General features: G+C 46.1%; 1 protein-coding gene across 11 annotated transcripts in view; it reads right to left on the bottom strand.

Moving 5' to 3' along the window:
• ZNF713 (zinc finger protein 713) overlaps window positions 1-21339 on the bottom strand; it is a 37502-nt gene extending 16163 nt beyond the window's left edge. For 3 of the 11 annotated variants that reach the window (XR_016226120.1, XM_089321512.1, XM_089321510.1), the window contains exons 1-5: window positions 21118-21337; window positions 16520-16670; window positions 15646-15734; window positions 5712-5838; window positions 5319-5408 (exon numbers count right to left, since the gene is read on the bottom strand). Coding sequence is in view for 10 of the 11 variants with exons in the window: in XM_089321512.1 (XP_089177638.1) it covers window positions 5319-5408; window positions 5712-5838; window positions 15646-15734; window positions 16520-16586 (373 nt within the window). In the remaining variant the exon portion in view is untranslated. Of the gene's footprint in view, window positions 1-236; window positions 626-4629; window positions 5077-5318; window positions 5409-5711; window positions 5839-15645; window positions 15735-16262; window positions 16671-20563 lie in introns of those variants that run through there. The other 8 variants (XM_089321511.1, XM_089321507.1, XM_089321514.1 and 5 more) reach the window with 8 other exon arrangements.
• Window positions 21340-23092: the final 1753 nt, after the last annotated feature.

Below are 23092 nucleotides of genomic sequence, written 5' to 3'. Positions count from 1 at the left end.
TTGGTTCACCCTCCAATGGCCGCCACGGCCGGCGCGCTGCGGCTGGCGCACCGCGCTGATCCGATGGCAGGAGCCAGGAGCCAGGTGCTTTTCCTGGTCTCCCATGGGGTGCAGGGCCCAAGCACCTGGGCCATCCTCCACTGCACTCCCTGGCCACAGCAGAGGGCTGGCCTGGAAGAGGGGCAACCGGGACAGAATCCGGCGCCCTGACCGGGACTAGAACCTGGGGTGCCGGCGCCGCTAGGCGGAGGATTAGCCTAGTGAGCCGCGGTACCGGCCAATATTTTAAGCTTTGTGGGCCATGTGGTTTCTGTTGCAATTACTCAACTCTGCCATTGTAGTGTGGGGAAAGCCATAGACAATATGTAAAAGAACAAGTGTAGCTATCTTTGTTTCTTTTTTTCAGACTTATTTTTAGTTATTTGAAAGGCAGAGTTATATACAGAAAGGGAGACCTAGAGCAAGATCTAGCTTCCATCTCCTGATTCACTCCCCAGATGGCCGCTGGAGCTGGGCCAGGCCGAAGCCGGGAGCCCAGGAACTTCATCCGGGTCTTCCATGCAGGTACAGGGTCCCAAGGACTTGGACCATCTTCTGCTGCTTTTCCAGGTGCATTAGCAAGGAGCTGGATTGGAAGTAGAGCAGCCTTTGACTCAAACCGGCACCCACATGGGATGCCAGCATCACAGGTGGTGGCTTTACTCCCTACACCACAATGGTGGCCCCTTTTGCTATATTTTGATGAAATGTTTACAAAAACGTGTGACCCTAGACTGTATTTTTGTTTATTCAGAGTCTACAATGCCAAACAAGGCATCTAGAAAGGGAGCCTCTTAATTATTCTAGGGTACTTTTGTGCTTACTGATGGTTCATCTTATCCCACAAGGTATGAGAATGCTTTATTCCCAGGGATTCATCCAAAGTGTGTGTTGTCAAACTTTTGGACTTTTTGCTAATCTCATAAGCAAGAAAAGCTAATTTCTCTTTTTTCACGAGTGACAGTGAACATTTTTTCATTTGTTAAAACTACTTGTATTCCTTTATCTAAGAACTGTTCATACCGTTTGTGTATTTTCTAAAAAGATTTATTTATTTATTTGAAAGGCAAGTTATAGAGAGAGGTGAAAACTTTAAGCAAATTGTATATAGAAGGAACACTCCTCAACACAATCAAGGCAATTTATGACAAACCCATGGCCAGCTCCTATTGAATGGGGGAAAGTTGGAAACATTCCCACTGAGATGTGATACCAGACAAGGATGCCCACTCTCCCCATTGCTATTTCATATAATGCTGCAAGTTTTAGCCAGATCCATTAGGCAAGAAGAATAAATCAAAAGGATACAAATTGGAAAGGAGGAAGTCAAACTATCAATCGAAGACTGGATAAATTACGGGATATGCACATTATAGAATACCACATAGCAGTTAATAAAATGAAATCCAGTCATTTGCAACAAAATGCATGAATCTGGAAAACATCATACTTAGTGAAATAAGTATGAAGTAAGATCCCTACCTTACACCTTACACAAAAATCCACTCAAAATGGATTAAAGATCTAAATCTACAACCCAACACCATCAAATTATTAGAGAACACTGGGGAAACTTAGTGACATAAGCCAATCCCAAAGGGACAAATACCATATGTTCTCCCTGATCTGTGAGAATAGAGCACCTAAAATGAAATCTGTAGAAGTGAAATTGACACTTCCAGATGGGATGACTTGAGCTGCCCTTGTCTTGACTGTTGAGGAACAGTTTCGAATTTTTTTTCCCCACATGCTATTTGTTGAACTCTTTACTTAACATAGAGTTAAACATATGTGTATAAAGTCAATTGAGGCCGGCGCCATGGCTCAACAGGCTAATCCTCCGCCTAGTGGCACCAGCACACAGGGTTCTAGTCTTGGTCAGGGCGCTGGATTCTGTCCCGGTTGCCCCTCTTCCAGGCCAGCTCTCTGCTATGGCCCGGGAGTGCAGTGGAGGATGGCCAAGTGCTTGGGCCCTGCACCCTATGGGAGACCAGGGAAGCACCTGGCTCCTGCCTTCGGATCAGCGTGCTGTGCCGGCCACAGTGCACTGGCCATGGCGGCCATTGGAGGGTGAACCAACAGCAAAGGAAGACCTTTCTCTCTGTTTCTCTCTCTCTCTCACTGTCCACTCTGCCTGTCAAAAAAAAAAAATAATAATAATAAAGTCAATTGAGGTTGGATCTCAGTAAAGAGTGGGAATAAGAGAGGAAAGAGGAAGTTTGTAATTATAAAACTGTATAGTTCTGCATACATTCCTACAAACTTATTTCTAAGGCTACAGTTTAAAAACTTGCCATGGGACCCCCAAATCCCATTAAGCAGGGTGGCAAAAATACCATCTTAAGTGTTAAAGTGATCAAATTAAGTGTTAAAGTGAACATATTCTTGTGAATAAGTGTTAAAGGGATCATACAAATAGGATCAATGGTCTGGTAATACTAATAGACAGAATTAAAAAGGAGAGAATGTTCCAACATGGAAAGCAGTCCACATGGCAGACTCATAGAATGACAATTACTTTAATGAACACTCTGACCTCAGAGTCAGCCCTTAAAGCTTCCTGGTCTGGCTGAAAAGCCCATGAGAGCATTTCAGGCATGGAAAACCATGACACTGTGGCAAAAAAGTTCTACATGAAGGCTCTCTGTGAGTGAGAACCCAGTGGAAAGAAGTGGCCATCGAAGAAAGATGTCCTTTTCTCTGAAGGGAGAACTTCCACTTTGCTTATGGCCTTGTCTAAATACTGATGGAGTTTGTAGATTCTAAAGGCTTCCATAGACTAGGCAGCTCATGTCAAGAGCCTCAGGTGGTCACTGACATTATATATAAGAGTGTTAACTGTTAAATTAACAACAGAAGTCACTGTGCACTAACTCTCCATGCAGGACCTCTCTCCTCAATGAGTTGTGATAGTTAACTTTTTTTTTTTTTTTTGACAGACAGAGTGGACAGTGAGAGAGAGAGAGAGAGACAGAGAGAAAGGTCTTCCTTTTTCCGTTGGTTCACCCCCCCAGTGGCTGCTGTGGCTGGCGCGCTGCAGCAGGCGCACCGTGCTGATCCGAAGCCAGGAGCCAGGTGCTTCTCCTGGTCTCCCATGAGGGTGCAGGGCCCAAGCACTTGGGCTATCCTCCACTGCACTCCCAGGCCACAGCAGAGAGCTGGACTGGAAGAGGAGCAACTGGGACAGAATCTGGCGCCCTGACCGGGACTAGAATCCAGTGTGCCAGCGCCACAGGCGGAGGATTAGCGTATTGAGCCACAGCGCCGGCCCTGAGAGTTAACTGTAAAACTAGTTCTCAAACATTTTGTGTGTGTGTGTGTATGCAAATTGTTGAAATCTTTACTTAGTATATCTTCTGTGTACAAAGTTAATTGAAAATGAATCTTAATGGAGAATGGGACTGGAAATGGGAGAGGAAGGAAGAAGAGGGGTGGGAGGTTGGGTACTGTGGGAAGAATAACTATATTCCTAAAGTTGTATCTATGAAATCTGTATTCCTTAAAAAAATAAACAAGTAAATAAATAAAAAAGTTATATATAGAGGGAGACACACACACACACAGATCTTCCATCTGTTGGTTCACTTGCCAAATGGCTGCATTAATCAGGGCTCGGCCAGACTAAAGCCAGGAGCCTGTAACTCCATTTAGGTCTCCCATGTGGGTAACAGGGGCCCAACCAATGAAGCCATTTTCCACTGCTTTCCAAGGGGCATTAGCAGGGAGTTGGACTGTAAGTGGAGCAGCTGGGGCTCCAATCAGCACTTATACGGGATGTTGGTGTTGCAAGCAGCAGCTTAACTTGCTGTATCACAATGCCAGCCCCTGTTTGCTTATTTATTTATTTATTTTTATTCATTCTTGGTCTCTTCTTGATTTAGATGAAGATTTTATATACATTAGTGGGAGATTAACCCTCTTCATCTAAGTTACAAACATTTTCCTCCATTGTTATTTATCTTTTCATTTTATTATTTTACACTATGTATAATTTTCATATTTCTGTGTGTTGAATGTATGAGTCTTTTCTTTCATGGTTTCTAAGTTTTGAATGATAGTGAAAAAACAACTCCCCCACTTCAGGTTATAAAGTATTTCTCTCCCATTTTCTTCCAGATTTCTTATGGGTCTATGTTTTATACTTAAAATCTCTCTGATCCCTTTGGAGTTTATCTTGATTTAAGGAGTAAGTGATGCATACAATTCCATCTCTCTTCATTTTGCTACCCATCATGTTAAGATGTCATGGCTGTGGATAGGATAATTTGGCCCCTGAATGCAAGGCTTTGAACATAAAAGTATTAATTAATGGTAATTATGGGGTGGAAACAAAACAACTAATATGTTTAGGAGGTGAGCCTAGTGGGAGATCCTTAAGTTATTGTTTGTGCCCTGAAAAGGCAGTTCTCACAAGAGGATTGGTTACAATAGCCTGAGCTGGATCCAGCAGCTTTCTCTTCTTGGTTTGCCATGTGGGCCCATCTCTACATGTTCTCTGCCAATGTTATTCACTGGTTACATCACAGGCCAAATCAAGGAGGCTTTCCTGATCTTGGACTTGAATCTCCAAAACTATGAGCAAAACAAATCTTTTTTAAAAAATATTTATTTATTATATTTGAAAGGCATAGTTACAAAGATAGAGGAAGACAGAGAGAGAGAGAGAAAGAGAGAGAGAGAGAGAGATCTTCTATCCACTGGTGCACTCCTCAAATAGCCACAATAGCTGGAACTGAGCCAAACTGAAGCTAGAGGCCAGCCAGGAGCCAGGAGTTTCCTCTGGGTCTTCCATATGGGTGCAGAGGCCCAAGCACTTGAGCCATCTTCAGCTGCCTTCCCAGGCACATCAGCAGAGAGCTGGATCAGAAGTGGAGCAGCTGGGACTTGAACTGGCACCCATATGGGATGCTGGCACTGCAGGTGGTGTCTTAACACACTACACAGGCACTGACCCCGCCTGTGATGCTGAATGCCGTATCAGAGTGCCGATTCAAGTTCCTGATGCTCGGCTTCCAATCCAGCTCCCTGCTAATGCACCTGGAGAAGCAGCAGAAGATGGTCAATTATTTGGGTTCCTGCCAACCTTGTGGGAGACCCGTCTGGAGCTCCTGACTTCAGTCTGACCCAGCCCTGGCCATTGGGGCCATTTGGGAAGTGAACCAGTGGTGATGGAAGAGCTCTCTGTCTCTCCCTCTCTCTCTGACTTTCAAAAAAAGGAAAAAAAGAGAGAAAGGAGTGGCTATTTTCCCTCACAGAGTAGCCAATGGCCTGCTTCTCACCTGGAAGCGTGTTCAGTGGGCTGGCTTCTGTTGTCTGCGGCTCCTCGTGCTCCAACTGGACGAGCACCTCCGGCTTATAAAGTTGATGTCCTATTCACAGGAAAATGCATGCCTTAAGAGTTTACAGTGGGAACAAAAGCCTCTTTCAGAACTGGTTTCCATCCTTTTTAATCTTAGGGAGAGGCTTCAGAGGCAGCAAAACAAAGCGGCCCATCTCACCCTCAACCAAGTCAAGACCTTTCACCTGAGATGAAAGAGCAGGAGACAGGTTTCTGCCTCCAAAGCCAATTAGCATTCTTCTGTCATGGCCTAAATTATATTCACAGAAGCTCTGGAGGCTTTTACTACCTAAGCAAACACGTACACCCAGTTTCCCAGGGACACAGTCCTTACCAAGTGCGACCAGGTTCTGGTAGTTTTCCAACATCACGTCTCGGTAGAGGTGCTTCTGAGTCGGGTGCAGCTGGTCCCACTCTTCCCTGGTGAAGTCCACAGCCACGTCCTGGAAGGTCAGTGTTTCCTGAAACGTCAAGTACATTCCTGCTCAGCCAGGAAATGCCCTTCCCAGGGCCCTCGGGGGAGGGGTGAAGGTGCAGTGCCAGACAAAGGTTAGGATGCTTGAGCTGTCATCCTGAGGGGCTTCAGCACTCTGTTATGGTCCTGATCGATTTTTCTCAACTGACTAGGACCTATCTTTATGTCATCTTTCAAGACATGAGGGCTCTTGAAAATTTCATGAAAAATGGAACTAAGAGAGAAGCACACTTTGCTACACAAACCTTTAGAATTCATGCGTGTTTTTTTTTTTTTTTCTCATAGGACTCATTTTCCATGAACTTTTTGGAGACCCCTTGTATAAAAATATGCAAGAGATAATCCTGGCTTTTAAATTTCTTAGAATTTGTGGCAGGAGAAAAGCTCTCATGTCTACACAGTTAAAAAACTGTATGAGAAATTCATTTCGGAAGTGAAAGAATTTAGGATGTTTGTGTAAAACTATGGAAGTATCAGGTAGCTGGAGCTTGTGTAAATCCTTAACAGATCTTTATGCTTTGGACAGAAGAGGAGAGGATAGCCCAGTAAGTTAAAGAAAAAAAAATGGCAAACAGGTTGAAAGCAGATGGCCTATGATGTATGCTGGGATTAGTAGAATAAATGTTCTCCTTTCAGGTAGAGAGAACAACCCCCCTCCCTGCATCCTATGTGTATTTCTCTGCCTCTTCCCTTACTCCCTACCATCCTCCCAAATACCTCCCTTCTCATGGAAAAAATATATCATCAGTTTTTTAGAATGAATAGAGTGTGGTGTTCCAAGTAAAGTGCTTTTCCCTGTGACCTAAAATTCAGTATGTTAGTACAGTAATGGGAGTTTAAATTAATTTTCATGCTTTGATCATTTATTTTTCTAAAATGTATTTTAATAACAATTTGAGAGAACTAAGACTAGTAGGAATTAAGTAACTTTTAAAATTTAAAAAAATTATTCATTTGAAAGGCAGAGAGAGAGAGCGCGCACACACCTTCCATCCGCTGGTTAATTTCTCAAATGCCCACAACAGCCAGGAATGGGTCAGGCCAAAACCAAGAGCCATGAACTCCATCTGAGTCTCTCACATGGGTGGCAGGGACCCAAGCACTTGAACCACCACCTGCTGCCTCCAGGGTGTGCATTAGCAGGGAGCTGGATCAGTTATGGAGATGGGACTTGAACCCAGGCACTATCGTATGGGATGCAGGTATCACAAGTGGTGGCTTAACTACTGCACCACAAGCACCCACCCCCGGGTTAACTTACCCAAGGATGTACAGTTAGTAAATAGCAATGGGATTTATTTAGTCTCATGCTCTATGATTATCTCAAAGAAGTCTTATTTTCCTTCTATGAATATTTCCCTCGTGACTTTTATTTCTGATTTCTGTTCAGTGCTTCTTCAGGACAGCACCAGAGCTGCTACATTGGTAAGGGTGAGGAAACTCATGGGTCAGGCCTGTGTTCTTGAGTATCCACATCTGTAGTTCTTTTTTGCTGAATTAATCAGTATGCTGCCTATAGTTTATATTTCTTTTTATACCTTCTAATGTTGACCTTTTTAACAATTTCTTTTCCCCCTGTTTTCTTCTTTTTTTTCTTTCATAACCTAATTTGAATTTTGTTTTTGGGTATGTAATATATTACTATGCTATAGTAACAAAAACTTACAAAAATTATATACTACAAAAGTCCTTTCTTCCAAGTTTCTTCCCTTTGTCCATCTCCCCAATCGTCAGTTTTTTAGTTTCTAGAATATTTTCCTTAATTCCTCTTTATATAAATACGAACATAAATTGTCTCTTCCCATTTTTAACCTCAAAGGTAATATTTTATTTACTTTTTTAAAAGAGCTTTATGACCAGCGCCGTGGCTCAATAGGCTAATCCTCTGCCTGCAGCGCCAGCACACCAGGTTCTAGTCCTGGTTGGGGTGCTGGATTCTCTCCCGGTTGTTCCTCCTCCAGTCCAGCTCTCTGCTGTGGCCTGGGAGTGCAGTGGAGGATGGCCCAGGTGCTTGGGCCCTGCATCCACATGGGAGACCAGGGGGAAGCGCCTGGCTCCTGGCTTTAGATCGGCACAGCACACCAGCTGTAGCTGCCATTTGGGGGTTGAATCAACAGAAAAGGAAGACCTTTCTGTCTCTGTCTCTCTCTCTTGCTGTCTAACTCTGCCTGCCAAAAAAAAAAAAAGAGCTTACACTTCAGACCTATTAGAACATAGAGAGCTTCCTCATCTTTTAAAGCTTTATTTCTGACTGACACATAACAAAAATTGATTGCATAGAAATAGAGGGTAGAATTGTGGTTACCAGGGGTCGGCATTGTGGCGCAGTGCATAAAGCCACCGCCTGCAGTGCTGGCATCCCATATGGGCATTGCTTCATGTACCAGCTGCCTGACTTCTGATCCAGCTCTCTGCTATGGCCTAGGGAAGCAGTAGAAGATGGTCCCAAGTCCTTGGGCCCCTGCGCCCACATGGGAGATCTGGAATAAGGGAATGTGGGAAGCCAGGAATAAGCTCCTGGCTTCAGACTGGCATAGCTCTGGCTGTTGCGGCCATCTGGAGAATGAACCAGCAGATGGAAGACCTCTGTCTCTCTCTGCTTCTGCCTCTTTGTAACTCTGCCTTTCAAATAAATAAATAAATAAAATTTTTTTAAAAAGAACTGTGGTTACCAGAGCTGGGAAAGGTAGAGGGGACAGATCGGGGCGGAGGGTAAAGGGGGGCTGGTCAGTGGGTACTGCATTACAATTATATACACACATCACCATATCATGCTCTACCCCATAAATATGTACAATTATCATGTATCAATTCTAAAAAGTTGATCACATAGAAGTTGAGACAAGAGTAGTAGTTCCCAGAGGCTGGGGAGTGAAGGAAGGATAGGGTTGGGGAGAGACTGGTTCACAAGTCTGTACAATGTTACAATGTTACAATAAAATAAGAAAAATAAATCCTGGTGACAGATTGAACAGTAAACAGTCATATTATATATACTTCAAAAAAGCTAAAAAAGAGCATTTTTAATGTTCTCATTTTTGTTTCTGCCCTGAGTCATGGTCCCCTGGCCATTTAAAGTAGCCTGTGCTTGAGGCTGTGTGGTTTTCGAAGCCTGCTTTCTGCCCACTGAAGTTTGATTGCTCAGAAGCCCTCTCCATTCCTTCCAATAGAAGCTGATAAAATGTAACTGTGTGGGCTGGCACCATGGCTCACCTGGGTAATCCTCCGCCTGCAGCGCCGGCATCCCATATGGGCACTGGGTTCTAGTCCCGGTTGCTCCTCTTCCAGTCCAGCTCTCTGTTGTGTCCCGGGAAGGCAGTGGAGGATGGCCCAAGTGCTTGGGCCCTGCACCCACATGGGAGACCAGGAGGAAGCTCCTGGCTTCAGATCGGCGTAGCTCTAGCTGTGGTGGCCATTTGGGGAGTGAACCAATGGAAGGAAGACCTTTCTCTCTGTCTCCCTCTCTCACTGTCTAACTCTATCTGTAAAAAGTAAAAAAAAGTATCTTTCTTTGAAAAAATGTAACTGTGTACCAATTCATAATAAAGGCCACACCCACAAATCTCTCTGAGACGAGTCCGTCTCTCCTTTGCATTTCCTATGACTTGGGGCACGCCATCTTCATGATTCTTAGAAACCTTATGTTTAACACAGTAGGTTGGCCTATGAGGCACAGCCTTAGATCTCATGTTGTCACAAAGGGTTTGAGTCTTGCTGTGAAGCCCTTTCTGAAATTGATTGTTGTCTGCTGCTTGGGTTAATATGAGACATTCAGTAATTCCTGGTTTCTTTATATTTATCAGGTCTTTATTTAGCTTTTCCTCTCACATTTCATTTTGGTGAGCCAGAAGCTCTCAGGTGGTAATTCCAATCTTATACCTGAAAAGTCTCCTTAGCTAGATCAAGTTCATTAAGCACACCCTCTATTATTCTGTTACTGAAGGGGACAATGTCACCCAGCATTTCTTCTTTAAGGGTCCTCTTTCCTCCAGCATCTAATAATATCATCCTTACTATCCCTAAAGCTCTTGACAAAGACCCTTTAGACTTCCACCATGTCTCCATGAGGCCCTTTATAATTTCAGTATCAATCTTTTCCCTTCTATCTTCTTCCCACAGATCAGTTCCCACAGCCCGTGCTATATGGCTTAGGTTTTTGTATTGGCAGCACCCCACTTCCAGGAACCAAAATCTGTTAACAGTTTTCTATTGCTGCTTAGCATAATATTTCTTGGGGGATTAAAACAGCAACCATCATTTATTTTGTTAAAATAATCTGCCATTTGGGCAGGACTTAGTGGGCAGTTGGCCTCCGGTCTAGGTAGCATGAGCAGGAAAGGCCTGCCTGAGGAATGGAGGATCCACTGTCACGATGGCTCACTCACAGGGCTGGCAAGGACGCTGCTGGGGCTGTGGGCCTTGGCTCCTCGCCATGTGGGCTTCTCCATGGGCTGTCTGGGTTTCTTCATGGCGAGGTGGCTGAGTTTAGAGCAAGCATTCCCAACAGAATGAAGATGTCTCCCTGTCTTTTTTTTTTTTTTTGGACAGGCCGAGTGGAGAGTGAGAGAGAAAGATCTTCCCTCTCTGTTGGTTCACCCCCCAGTGGCCGCTGTGGCCGGCGCAGCACGCTGATCTGAAGCCAGGAGCCAGGTGCTTCTCCTGGTCCCCCATGCGGGTGCAGGGCCCAAGGACTCCACTGCCCTCCCGGGCCACAGCAGAGAGCTGGCCTGGAAGAGGAGCAACCGGGACAGAATCCGGCACCCCGACCAGGACTAGAACCTGGTGTGCCAGTGCCGCAGGTGGAGGATTAGCCTATTGAGCTGCAGCGCTGGCCATCTTCCTGTCTTTAATGATCTGTCTTGAAAGTCACATGTCTTGGCTTCCACCACAGTCACAGGATTGACTGTACTCAACAGAGGGAACACAGACTCCCATGTCCACGAAGGAGGAGTCCAAGTCACATTGTAAACAAAGCCTTTGGGGTGGCTGATATCTTGGCCATTTTTTTCTGAATGTGCCGTCTGCCACCCACTCACAATAGCAGCAAGAGAGTACCTGTTTCCTCGCAGCTCTGTTGAGATAGTATCTTACCGAGCTTGTAGAAAAGATCAAGCTTGTGGATAATAACAAGTTTGGTGATAAAACATCAAGTTTTTCCTACCTTTTTTAAAAAATTGATTTGAGACAAGTCAATTAAAAAAAAGCAAGTGAGCTCCCACCCACTGGCCTACTCCTCAAATGCCCCCACAGGACTGGGGCTGGGCTGGGCTGAAGTTAGGAACTGGGGACTCAGGCCAGGTCCTCCCCATGAGTGGCAGGAGTTTAAGCACCTGAACCATCACCCCTGACTCTCAGGGTCTGCACCGGCAGGAAACTGGAGCCAAGAACTGGGCATTGACGGATTCTGTCCTGGTTGCCCCTCTTTCAGGCCAGCTCTCTGCTATGGCCCGGGAGTGCAGTGGAGGATGGCCCAAGTGCTTGGGCCCTGCACCCCATGGGAGACCAGGAGAAGTACCTGGTTCCTGCCTTCGGATCAGCGCGGTGTGCCGGCTGCAGCGTGCCGGCCACGGCGGCCATTGGAGGGTGAACCAACGGCAAAGGAAGACCTTTCTCTCTCTCTCTCTCTCACTGTCCACTCTGTCAAAAAAAAATTAAAAAAAAAAAAAAAAGAACTGGGCAGGTACTCCAATTATGGGATGCAGGTGTCCTAACTGGTGTCTCAACTGCCAGCTAAACTCCTGCCCCCTCTAGTTATAGTGTAAATTTCTTTTTAAAATTTTTTTTTTAAATTTTTGACAGGCAGAGTGGACAGTGAGACAGACAGAGAGAAAGGTCTTCCTTTTTCCGTTGGTTCACTCCCCAATGGCCGCTGCGGCCGCCGCACTATGCTGATCCGAAGCCAGGAGCCAGGTGCTTCCTCCTGGTCTCCCATGTGGGTGCAGGGCCCAACCTCTTGGGCCATCCTCCACTGCATCCTGGGCCACAGCAGAGAGCTGGACTGGAAGAGGAGCAACCAGGACAGCATCAGGCGCCCCAACTGGGACTAGAACCTAGGGTGCTGGCGCCGCAGGCGGAGGATTAGCCTAGTGAGCTGCGGCCTTGTAAATTTCTTTTTGTTATGAGTACAGATGTACATTGTCATGTGTTTAACATCTGTATCAATCTTCTTTCCTGTGAATTATCTTTTAATGTTGTTTGTATATATTTTTAAAAGATTTATTTATTTGAAAGGCAGTTACAGCCAGGAGCCAGGAGCTTCTTCTGAATCTCCGTGTGGGTGCAGGGGCCCAAGTACTTGGGCCATCTTCCAATGCTTTTCCAGGATCATTAGCAGGGAGCTGGATCAGAAGTGGAACAGCAGGGACTTGAACTGGCACCCACATGGGATGCCAGAAAAGTGCTCAGTCTCTCTCTCTCTTTTTTTTTTTAAGATTTCATTTATTTGAGAGGTAGAATTACAGACTGAGAGGGAGAGACGAGAGAAAGGTCTTCGATCTGCTGATTCACTCCCCAAATGGCCACAATGACCACAGCTGGGCTGATCGAAGCCAGGACCCAGGAGTTTCTCCCACATGGCACTGCAGATGGTGGCTTAACCCAGTATGCCACAGCACTGGCCCCTGTTTGTATACTTTTCCACTGGACTCCTAACCTCTCACTGATTTAGGGAAGTGTTTTACATATTAGAAAGATTTGGGGCTGACGCATGGCATAGCTGGTAAAGCTGATGCCTATAGTGCTGACATCCCATATGGCACAGGTTCTAGTCCTGGCTGCTCTATTTCCCATCCAGCTCTCTGCTGTGGCCTGGGAAAGCAGTAGAAGATGACCCAAGTACTTGGGCCCCTGCACCCACGTGGGAGACCTGGATGAAGCTTGTGGCTTCTTAAATTCCCCCAGAGGTTTTCCACTGTACTTAAGAGTAAAACTCAAGACCACAAGACCTTGGGATTTAGCTCCTGCTCACTTTTCTCAGCTCACCTTACCTCACTCTCTCCCTTCCTTGCACCTTGATCACAGTGGCCTTTTTCATCTTCTCAAATACCCATGGTTGTTGCATATAGTATTTAGCACATGCCGAAAATGCTCTTTTCTACTTATATTGCCTTCATATTTCACTTTACATTTTGTTTCTGCTGTGTTTTGCCAATTCCTTTAAGAAGTATTATTAGCACCTTTTTCTCTCTCTCTCTCTTTCTCTCTCTCTCTAAAGATTTATTTATTTTACTTGAAAGGAGGAGTTACATAGAGGGAGAGGCAAAGGCAGAGAGGGAGAGATCTTCCATCTGCTGGTTCATTCCCCAAATGGCCACAACAGCCAAAGCAGGACCAATCCAAAGCCAGGAGTCAGGAGTTTCCTCCAGGTCTTCTATGTGGGTGCAAGGGCCCAAACACCTAGGCCATCTTCCACTGCTTTCTCAGGCACATGAGCAGGGAGCTGCATCAGAAGTGGAGTAGCAGGGACTCGAACTGGTGCCCCATATGGGATACTGCTGCTGCAGATGGAGGCTTAACCCACTACGCCACAGCGCCAGCCCCAGCACCTTTTTCCTACTTTGTATGAGAAACAACTAATCTGATGGGCTGCTGTTGTGGTGTACGTAGTGTGTTAAGCCACTACTTGTGATGCTGCCACTTTATATGGGCACAGGTTCGTGTCCTGGAAGCGCCACTTCCAATCCAGTTCCCTGCTAATGGCCTGGGAAAGCAGAGGAAGATGGTTGAAGTACTCCAGCCCTTGCCACCCACTTGGGAGACTTGGATGGAGTTCCAGGCCCACTCAGGGCAGTGAACCAGTGGTTGAAAGATCTTTCTCTCTGTATCTCCCTTTCTCTAACTCTGCCTTTAAAATAAAGCTCTTTAAGGGAAAGGAACATCTAATTTTCAATTTATTAGAATATTTTCTTTTTTTTTTTTTTTTTGACAGGCAGTAAGAGAGAGAGACAGAAAGGTCTTCCTTCCATTGATTCACCCCCCAAATGGCTGCTACGGCTGGTGCACTTCGCCAATCCAAAGCCAGGAGCCAGGTGCTTCTCCTGGTCTCCCATGCAGGTGCAGGGCCCAAGCACTTGGGCTGTCCTCCACTGCCTTCCTGGGCCACAGCAGAGAGCTGAATTGGAAGAGGAGTAACCAGGACAGAATCTGGAGCCCCAACTGGGACTAGAACCCGGGGTGCCAGCACCGCAGGCAGAGGATTAACCAAGTGAGACACAGTGCCAGCCAGAATATTTCCTAAATGTCTGTCAGTGAGTTCCTTAGGGTTTAGGACCATGTCTGTTTTACTCACTGATGTATATCTGAAGAATAGTAAGTTGAAGCAATTGACACTGGCATCTTCTTTGTTAAGCAAAACGGCTGTAAAGTGGAGATTCATAAAAGATATCTGAAATTTATATTTAAAACATAAATGAGGCCAGTGCCATGGCTCAATAGGCTAATCCTCTGCCTGTGGTGCTGGCACCCCGGGTTCTAGTCCCGGCTAGGGCGCCAGATTCTGTCCCAGTTGCTCCTCTTCCAGTCCAGCTCTCTGCTGTGGCCCAGGAGTACAGTGGAGGATGGCCCAAGTGCTTGGGCCCTGCACCCGCATGGGAGACCAGGAGAAGCACCTGGCTCCTGCCTTCGGATCAGCACAGTGCACCGGCTGCGGCGGCCATTGGAGGGTGAACCAACGGCAAAAGGAAGACCTTTCTCTCTGTCTCTCTCCCTCACTGTTCACTATGCCTGTCAAAAAACACACACACACACACACACACACACACATAAATGTATATTCATTCTCTCATCTTCTGAAAGGAAATTGACTTTTCACTGAGAGTGGTTTTAATGACTGTCTGGTCATCCCCATAATGTGTGTTTGCTTTGTTAAAGTAGAATGAGGAAATGACTCTGAAATAAAAAATGCATAGGGGCCAGTGCCGTGGCTCACTTGGTTAATCCTCCTCCTGCAGTGCCGGCATCCCATATGGGTGCTGGGTTCTAGTCCTGGTTGCTCCTCTTCCAGTCCAGCTCTCTGCTGTGGCCTGGGAGGGCAGTGGAGGATGGCCCAAGTGCTTGGGCTCCTGCACCGCATGGGAGATGAAGAAGAATCACCTGGCTCTTGGCTTCAGATTGGCACGGTCATAGTGGCCATTTGGGGAGTGAACCAATGGAAGGAAGACCTTTCTCTCTGTCTTTCTCTCTGTCTATAACTCTACCTGTTAAATAAATAAAAAATGCATAGAATCCTCTGAGAGTTTTTATGTCTTCAGTGTTTTACAATTTTGCTCACAATTAATTTGATAGCGTTTTTTTGGAAAGTGACTGGAATTTACCGAGTCTTTCCAAAGCATTCAATTGGCTTTCTTAGCAACAACTGCTTATCTCATCCATATCCCATCAATTTAGATAATACTTACTCAAATTACAGAATTATAACAATAGGCTTACAAAGGTTTTGGAAGAAATGCAACAGAGTGTTAATGACAATAGCTTGTGGCAGCAAATAGCATCAGGCATATTTAATAATCCCATTAAATCCGAATGCTCACAGTGACTGGGGCATCATTTGCTCACTGGACGTATAGAGAGAACAGCAAGTGTTTAAATTCTGGCCAGCTGTGTAAGTGAAGGGTGATTAAAACTCACAACTTTAGCACAGCAGTTCATGAAAATGAGTCTGGTGAAAGTGCTGGAAGTAGAAAAGACAGAGAGTCTCTTGGTTCTGGATTTTTTTTTTTTCTTGAGAATTGGAAAATGAAAAGTGCCTACATTCTGAGAACAATGATAGCATTGTAGAGAGGAAAACACCACTCACCTGGGATCTGGCCAGCTGCAATCCATTATTCATTTCTTTCTCTTCCACGGTCACCTCTTGGGAAAGCCCAGCATTCTGAGAAGGCATACCTACGAAACAGAGAAAAGTGGTATCTTGTTCATACATGAAATGAAGGCTAAATTGAAATCTTAGAGCTTCTGCCTCACGTTGCTATGGTGGATGGTGTATATGAGCTTCAAGCTGCATGACCTAGCTGTTGCACCCGTTACTCTGGGGAAGGAATTCAGTGGACACCCTTCTCTCAGCTGTGATACAGCTCCACTTGGGCATATGGGCAGCTCAGTACTTTTCAGCCTCGACTTTCCCAGGGAAATTAGAAGATGCCTCTACTCCCAGATATTTGGATTGAACTGGTCTGCAGAGGGCCAGGACAATGCTTTCAATTCTAAAGTCTCCGAGTGATTCTAAACATAAGTGTGCACTGCTGAGGTGAGATGGTACACAGAACACGTGTTGAGGGTCTCTTCTCACTCTATATAAGTTCATGAGGCAGAAATTCACTTCCAAACCTAAGATCCCAGAGCTCTGCCTCTTCTCTCCTCTCAGGAGGTCCTTTAAATAGGAAAGGAGATTTCATTCTTCTCCCTTTGGTTTACCTTCCTTTTTGAGTATCTGCATTCAGCCCTCCACCAGGATGACCACACGTGTTTGTAGTTCTTGCGCTATCATCTCACCAAAGCTCAGCTTCTCTGGTCAGGACACACACCCATGCCAGCGGCTTCAGTGCCTGAGCGACAGTGGATGCTCCCAGCAGTTAAAGGGGCCCCATCTCTGATGAAAGTCTCAGGAGCCAATGGGAGAGCCACAAGAATGGAGTCTGCTTCCCAGGGGACAGCCCCTCTCAGAATCTTGCCTTGTTGGAGCAGAGTTGAGAAGCAGGAGCTCTTGAAGGAACTTATTACTTTTTCCCCTAAAGGCATCAACCCTCATGTAGAAACTTCTCTATGGTACACAAATCTGTCTCTTGGCGGGGATCTTGTGAGATGCAGGTTCAGGCCGAGCACCTGCAATGAGATGCACCACAGTCAGCAGAAGACATCAGCAGTCTCAGCCACCTAGGGATCTACAAAGTACCCATTCATACAGACAGGGCACTAAGGTGTGGCGTTCTTTAAAACAATGAAAATGCACGCCGAGAATTTCTGAGATCCACACAGCGCAGAAAGAGATGTATAGCTGTAACAACGACAAAACATTTAGCCTCACTCCTTCCCCATTCTCTTCCCAGAACAGCAAACACAGCAGCCGTGGCCTCTGAAGCATCTTCTGAAAGAGTGGCATTTTTTTGTTGTTGTTGTTTCAGAGAAAGATGGAAAAGCAGACATTTCAACAATAAATAAGTGGAAACATTAATTTGCTAATAATCATGAAAGAATACACTTTCTGTTCACAAAGTTTGACCTGAAAAATCTCTCAAAAAGCGAGTGACAGAAATACAGAAGCCACTTCTGAGAAGTAATCTGTTGTGGGGACAGAAGCTGCCAATTCCAACAGAACGGCCTTTCGAGATAAGGAAGGAATTCACCATCTGGGAGCACTAATTTAACACTTCGCAGCCAATTCACTAAGAGTTAGGCCTTTTGTAAGTAAATTTTGTTTGACAGGTAGAGTCATAGACAGTGAGAGAGAGACAGAGAGAAAGGTCTTCCTTCCATTGGTTCACTCCCCAAATGGCCACTATGGCCGGCGCTGTGCCAACCCGAAGCCAGGAGCCAGGTGCTTCCTCCTGATCTCCCATGCAGTGCAGGAGCCCAAGTACTTGGGCCATCCTCCACTGCCCTCCCAGGCCATAGTAGAGAGTTGGACTGAAAGAGGAGCAAACGGGACTAGAACCTGGTGCTCATATGGGATGCCGGCGCTGCAGGCGGAGGATTAACCAAGTGAGCCATGGCACTACCCACCCCCCCATAACAATTAACTAATACCAAGCTTCTTGGTTCAACAGTTTTCCCTTTCACTCCGAGCTCTTCCAACAATCCCAGTGATCTCTGCTGTGTAGCAAAGGCATGCAGTAGTTCTCAGCCTGGATTGTGCAGTAGACACACTTGCAGTGATTTTGAAGTGTACAGATGTAAAGGTATAGACGCTCAGGTTCCACCCAAAAGCTACTGCAGCAGAACCTGTAGAGGTGGAGTTGGACATCTACATACTTCAAAGAATGCCACATGAGTGATGTTGAGGCAAGAGTTCACAACAACTGTTGGAGTCTTTCATTTCCTTGACTGCCTCAATTGCAAAGAGTGGCCGTATCATTCTATACAAGCCACCCACCTCTAGGCACACCACCCTAGAAATCTTTCTCACCTCGGGAAATTCTACACAGTGGAACCTGGACTGGGTAGCGAACAAAGGGAAGATGGGGGGTGGGGGAGACTTAGTAGGAGGGAAAATAGATCAGAATTTATCAAAGTTGGTCTGAAGCCCACTTGAGTCATGGTTATTTGTGGAAAAGACCAGTCTCACGCTCTTACCCAGACCTGATGGAATAGTACCTCAGGAGGCCCAGGAATTTCCATCGGAAAGTAATTCTTCCTTCAGTCCCTACATTCTCTCCAGCTCCCCACCCCATTGCTCCTACTCTACCTCCAACTAGATAGACATTTCACTTTTGAATCCTCTGAGTCATCATTTAAAAAACATTTAACGTCCCTCTCAATGTTCAAAACTCCCTGGCTATGCACTCCTTGGTAACCATCTTTCTCTTTTTTCAAGGCCACAATTCCACAATTCTTTTTTTTGGTAAGGGAACTTTTTTTTTTTTTTTTTTTGGACAGGCAGAGTTAGACAGTGAGAGGGAGACAGAAAGGTCTTCCTTTTTCCATTGGTTCACCCCCCAAATGGCCGCATGGCCAGCACACCACATGGATCTGAAGCCAGGAGCCAGGTGCTTCTCCTGGTCTCCCGCGCGGGTGCAGGACCAAGCACTTGGGCCATCCTCCACTGCCTTCCCGGGCCACAGCAGAGAGCTAGAAGAGGAGCAAGCAGGACAGAATCCGGCGCCCCAACAGGGACTAGAACCTGGGGTGCAGGTGCTGCAGATGGAAGATTAGCCTAGTGAGTCATGGCGCTGGCCCACCATTCTTGAAAAGGATTGTCTACACTTATTCTAGGTCCTCACTTGGATATATGGCTTATGCCACGGACCTCACAATTTCCCACTTTTTTTTTTTTTTTTTTTTAAGATTTATTCACCCATTTGAAAGAGTTACACAGAGAGAGGAGAGGCAGAAAGAGAGAGAGAGGTGTTCCATCTGATGGTTCACTCCCCAAATGGCCACAACGGCTGGAGCGGCACTGATCTGAAGCCAGGAGCCAGGAGTTTCCTCTGGGTCTCCCACATGGGTGCAGGGGCCCAAGGATCTGGGACACCCTCCATTGCTTTCCTGGGCCACAGCAGAGAACTGCACAGGAAGTGGAGCAGTGGGGTCTCGAACCAGTGCCAATATGGGATGCCAGTGCCTCAGGCCAGGGCGTTAACCCACTGCGCCACGGCGCCAGCCCCAATGACTTCCCACTTATTTAAACTTGATGGGTATTTGACACTCTGGCAGTAGCCTCTTGCTTTGCTTCCACAGTCTCTCCCAGTGGGCTATGCTCTACCTACATTTATGGGTTGTTTTAGGATTTCCCAGAATCTACTCTTGTTCCCTCTGCAGTTGGGGTAAAGGGATCTTTCAAAGATAGGACGCAGATCATGTTCATTCCCCCACTTGAATCCTCCAGGGATTCGACTCCTAGGCTGGAGTCCAAAGCCATGAGGACTCCTATGACCTGCCTGCTTCCTATTCTCAGGTCACTCTTCGGGGTTACTCCCAACCTTCATCTGCACTGCCCTGATGTGCCCATGTCCTTCCCTCCCTTATAACAACACCTACTCTTAAACAGGCAAAGTCAGCTCAAATCAGGGAAGACTCTGACATCACAGACCAGGGGACAGCCCACATGATCACCTTTTTACTTCGGGCAGCATTTTTTTAATCACTATGTTATTTGTCTAGCAACTCATCTTAACATCTCACCATTGTATAACGCTGATCTCCAGGATTCCAGTCTTGTTAACTATTCTATTTTCAAATTGCCCAGTGCCAACACATAATAGGTACTCAATAAATATTTACTAAATGAGTGGGTGCTGGTGTTTGCCTTTCTGTTTTTAAAAATACTTTTAAGTTTGAACCAATTTATACTTATAAGAAGGCTGCAATATCGTGTTTCTGTATCCCACTCACATGCTTACCCTAATGTTAACATTTTATATATCCATGGTGCAATGATCAAAACCAAGAAGCTAACATCAGTACAGAACAATTAACTCAAGCTATTCACACATTTCACCACTTTCTCCATTAATGTTCTTTCTCGGATCCAGCATCCTACATCACATTTACTTGACTCTGTAGTTGCCTCTAATCTGTAACAGTTCTTCAGGCTTTCTGTTTTTCATGAACTTGATACTTTTTTTGGGGGGGGGATTTAAAAGCATTTGATGAGAAAACAAATATGAAGGGGCTTCAGCGAGTTCATGGAAAATGGAATTAAAAGCTGTTTAGTTTGGTTAGTACATAAACTTTTTGAAATCTATACAGTTTTTCATGAAACACCTTTTCCATGAACTTGTTGAATATGTCTGATAGTTAACAGGGCAAGAATTGAAAGGTACAGGTCAAAGGACTGAGCACCAGGCCTGAGTCACCACCTTCTGGCTTCTTGGGTTAATTCCTTCCACAGCATTTTGAAAGCCCGTCACTACAATAGCTGAAGCCACAGAGAATTGCCAGGCTATGTATCAAATAGCAGAGTGATGAAGTAAGTTACGACCATGGCAATGCAGGAGCCATTAACACTCAGTCACATTACTTTGTCTAGTAAATGGCTTCGGTTCCACTTGTATACTTACCAAGGACTTAAAGAGTTCATCATTTCCAGTGCAATAGTTTTATTGCACTTTATACTCGAATTATCTCAAACATACGATATATTTCAGCAAAACAAAACAAAACTCTTCTTTCTTGTACAGCGCCATTCTAAGCGGTCATATCGGTTGATGCAGAAAATCTCAAGGTCGGGTGTGAGGGCTGCTTTGTGTGCTGGCGTGCTGGACTAACAGGGAGCTGCATGCACTGCACCTGCTGGCAGATCCTGGTGCACGGATCTATTTAGTGAAGGTTAGACCCGCCGCGGTCACTTCACTCAGGACCGCCAAGTGGGAAAGCCAGACACAGGACAGGGTGTGGGGGAGAGGCTTCCGTGCCCTCTGTGGGCATCACACCAGGAGACTAGGGTTTCACTACCAGGGTGGGGAAGCTCGTTTCTATAAAAGATCAAAATGCAGACGAGGCACAGGGCAGCGGGGCACAGGGACGCCTCGAGGCAAGCCGGGGTCCCGCAAGCGACCACTGCCCGGGGCGCCCGCCCTTCCCTCCCCCTCGGCCGCCTCCTCGCCGCACTCACCAGCTCCACGGAGGCCGCTCCTGGCGGCTCCGCCCCCAGAGGCCACTGCCGCCGCCGCCCGGGCCGGGGCGGGAGAAGGCGCTGAGGGCTCCGCAGCCTGAGCCAATGAAGCCCGCTGACTGGGCCCCGGGGGCTGGACCAGCAGCTGGCGCCCGGCTGGGGCTGATGACAGCCTTCCCGCAATGGCGACTTGGCGGCGCGGGCTCCGGTTGCCTGCTACGCATGCGCGGGGGGAACCCGGGCCACCGCTGAGGAGGCTGGGCCTCCACACTCCCACCTGCGCTTGGCGTTTGCGCCTCATGAGGGCCGCACTGAACCCTGGAGACCTGGGCTTGTGTCCTCGGCCCTGAGAGTTCCCGGAGAGGTCAGGACCTGTCCGGAGGACCCGTCCCACAGCCCCTCGCAACCAGCCGGCTTCCTGCCTCAGTGCTGGAACTCTCCACGCCCATCCTCCCTCCCCATGTATAGTGATGAAACTAAACCATAATGATTGAATAATACACATGTTTGCACGTCTACAGTGAGAAGTATGGAATTTTTTAAATGGGGATAACATTTCCTTTAATTGGGATTCAAAACTACTGCCCCATGCCCACCAAAATGGATCGCAAAGGTTCATCTGGAACCAAAAACTATACAGGACTTGAAAAGCAAAGGCAGTTTTGTTCCTGAAGAACAGTTTTGCCAACAGGGAGACTCGGGTTCCGTTTAGCTGAGGGGAAGCAAAACTGAGGTTTCGTTTAAGAAAATGGGTCGGGGGACTGAGGAGTGAGCCGCCTTTGGAGATGAACAAGATGGAGTGAGCCGGCTGTTTGGAAACCGGCTCCAATCAAGCGGTTACAAAAGTTGCAAGTCCGCTCAAACATCCGGGAAAGGAACGGACTGTTCTCTCTGGAATCTCCCAAGGTCTGCTGAGTATTGACAAAATCTGTAAAACTGTTGCCTTTTACGTTCTCAACGCACTATAGAAGCAGCAGCCGGTTCCCCCAGCACTTCTGTAAAGGCCCACACAGGGACTCTGGCTTTCCTCTTCAGCATTCTGCACTCGTGCTGACCCCCACCCCCATTTCTCCCTTTTCCTCAAAGGTCTTCATTGAAGACCATGCAGATGAAGTTATGTCAGGAGTCAGTGTTGCCCACTGCTCAGGGGAATCCCCGGCACGTCATTTCCAGGATGCTACATCCCACGGAAGAGAGATTTGGTGATTCTAAGAGGTGTGCAGAAAAAGGTCTTGAGAGAAAACACCAAGGAACAACGAAGAAACTTATTTGACTGGGGGCACGTCCACTCTGAAGAGGAATGTCTTGTTTAGGCATACGTGTAAAATACCAAGCATTTCCTTCTAGTAGTTTCATGCCTTGCATACAGGTCTTTGATCTGTTGAATTGATTTTTGTAAAGATGGAGAGGTAGAATCTAGTTACAGTCTTCTGCAGATGGGTATACAATTTCCCCAGCACCATTTATTGAGGATATTGTCCTCTCTGTAATGTATGTTCAAGATTGCTGTGGCTGTTGGGGTATTTCATGCTGCCACATGAATTTCAGTATTTTTTTCTAGTTCTGTGAAGACTATTACTGGTATTTTGGTGGGGATTTTGTTGAATTGGTAAATTGCTCTGGGTAATACAGAATTTGATTCTTCCAATCACGCACAGGTGGTTGTTGCACTTTTTTGTGTCTTAAATTTTTCATTATTTTTGTAATTTTCATTCTAGAAGTCTTTTTGTGCTAGATTTAACTTATTCCAAGATTTTTAAAAAACTTTATTTAAGGTACACAAATTTCATGTGTTTCATATATATAGATTTAGGAACATAGTAATACTTCCCACTGTACCTTCCCTCTCAACCCTGCTCCCACTCCTCTTCCTCCTCCCTCTCCTATTCCCACTTTTAATTTTCAGTTTATATTCATAGGATTAACCCTACACTAAGTAAAGAGTTCAACAAACATGGGGCCGGCGCCATGGTGC

The sequence above is a fragment of the Oryctolagus cuniculus genome, chromosome 19 (genome assembly GCF_051225735.1).
Source record: "Oryctolagus cuniculus isolate XC-2025 breed Fujian yellow rabbit chromosome 19, ASM5122573v1, whole genome shotgun sequence".
In the NCBI taxonomy this organism is placed as follows: Eukaryota; Metazoa; Chordata; class Mammalia; order Lagomorpha; family Leporidae; genus Oryctolagus; species Oryctolagus cuniculus.
This window is presented reverse-complemented; position numbering and strand designations above follow the sequence as displayed.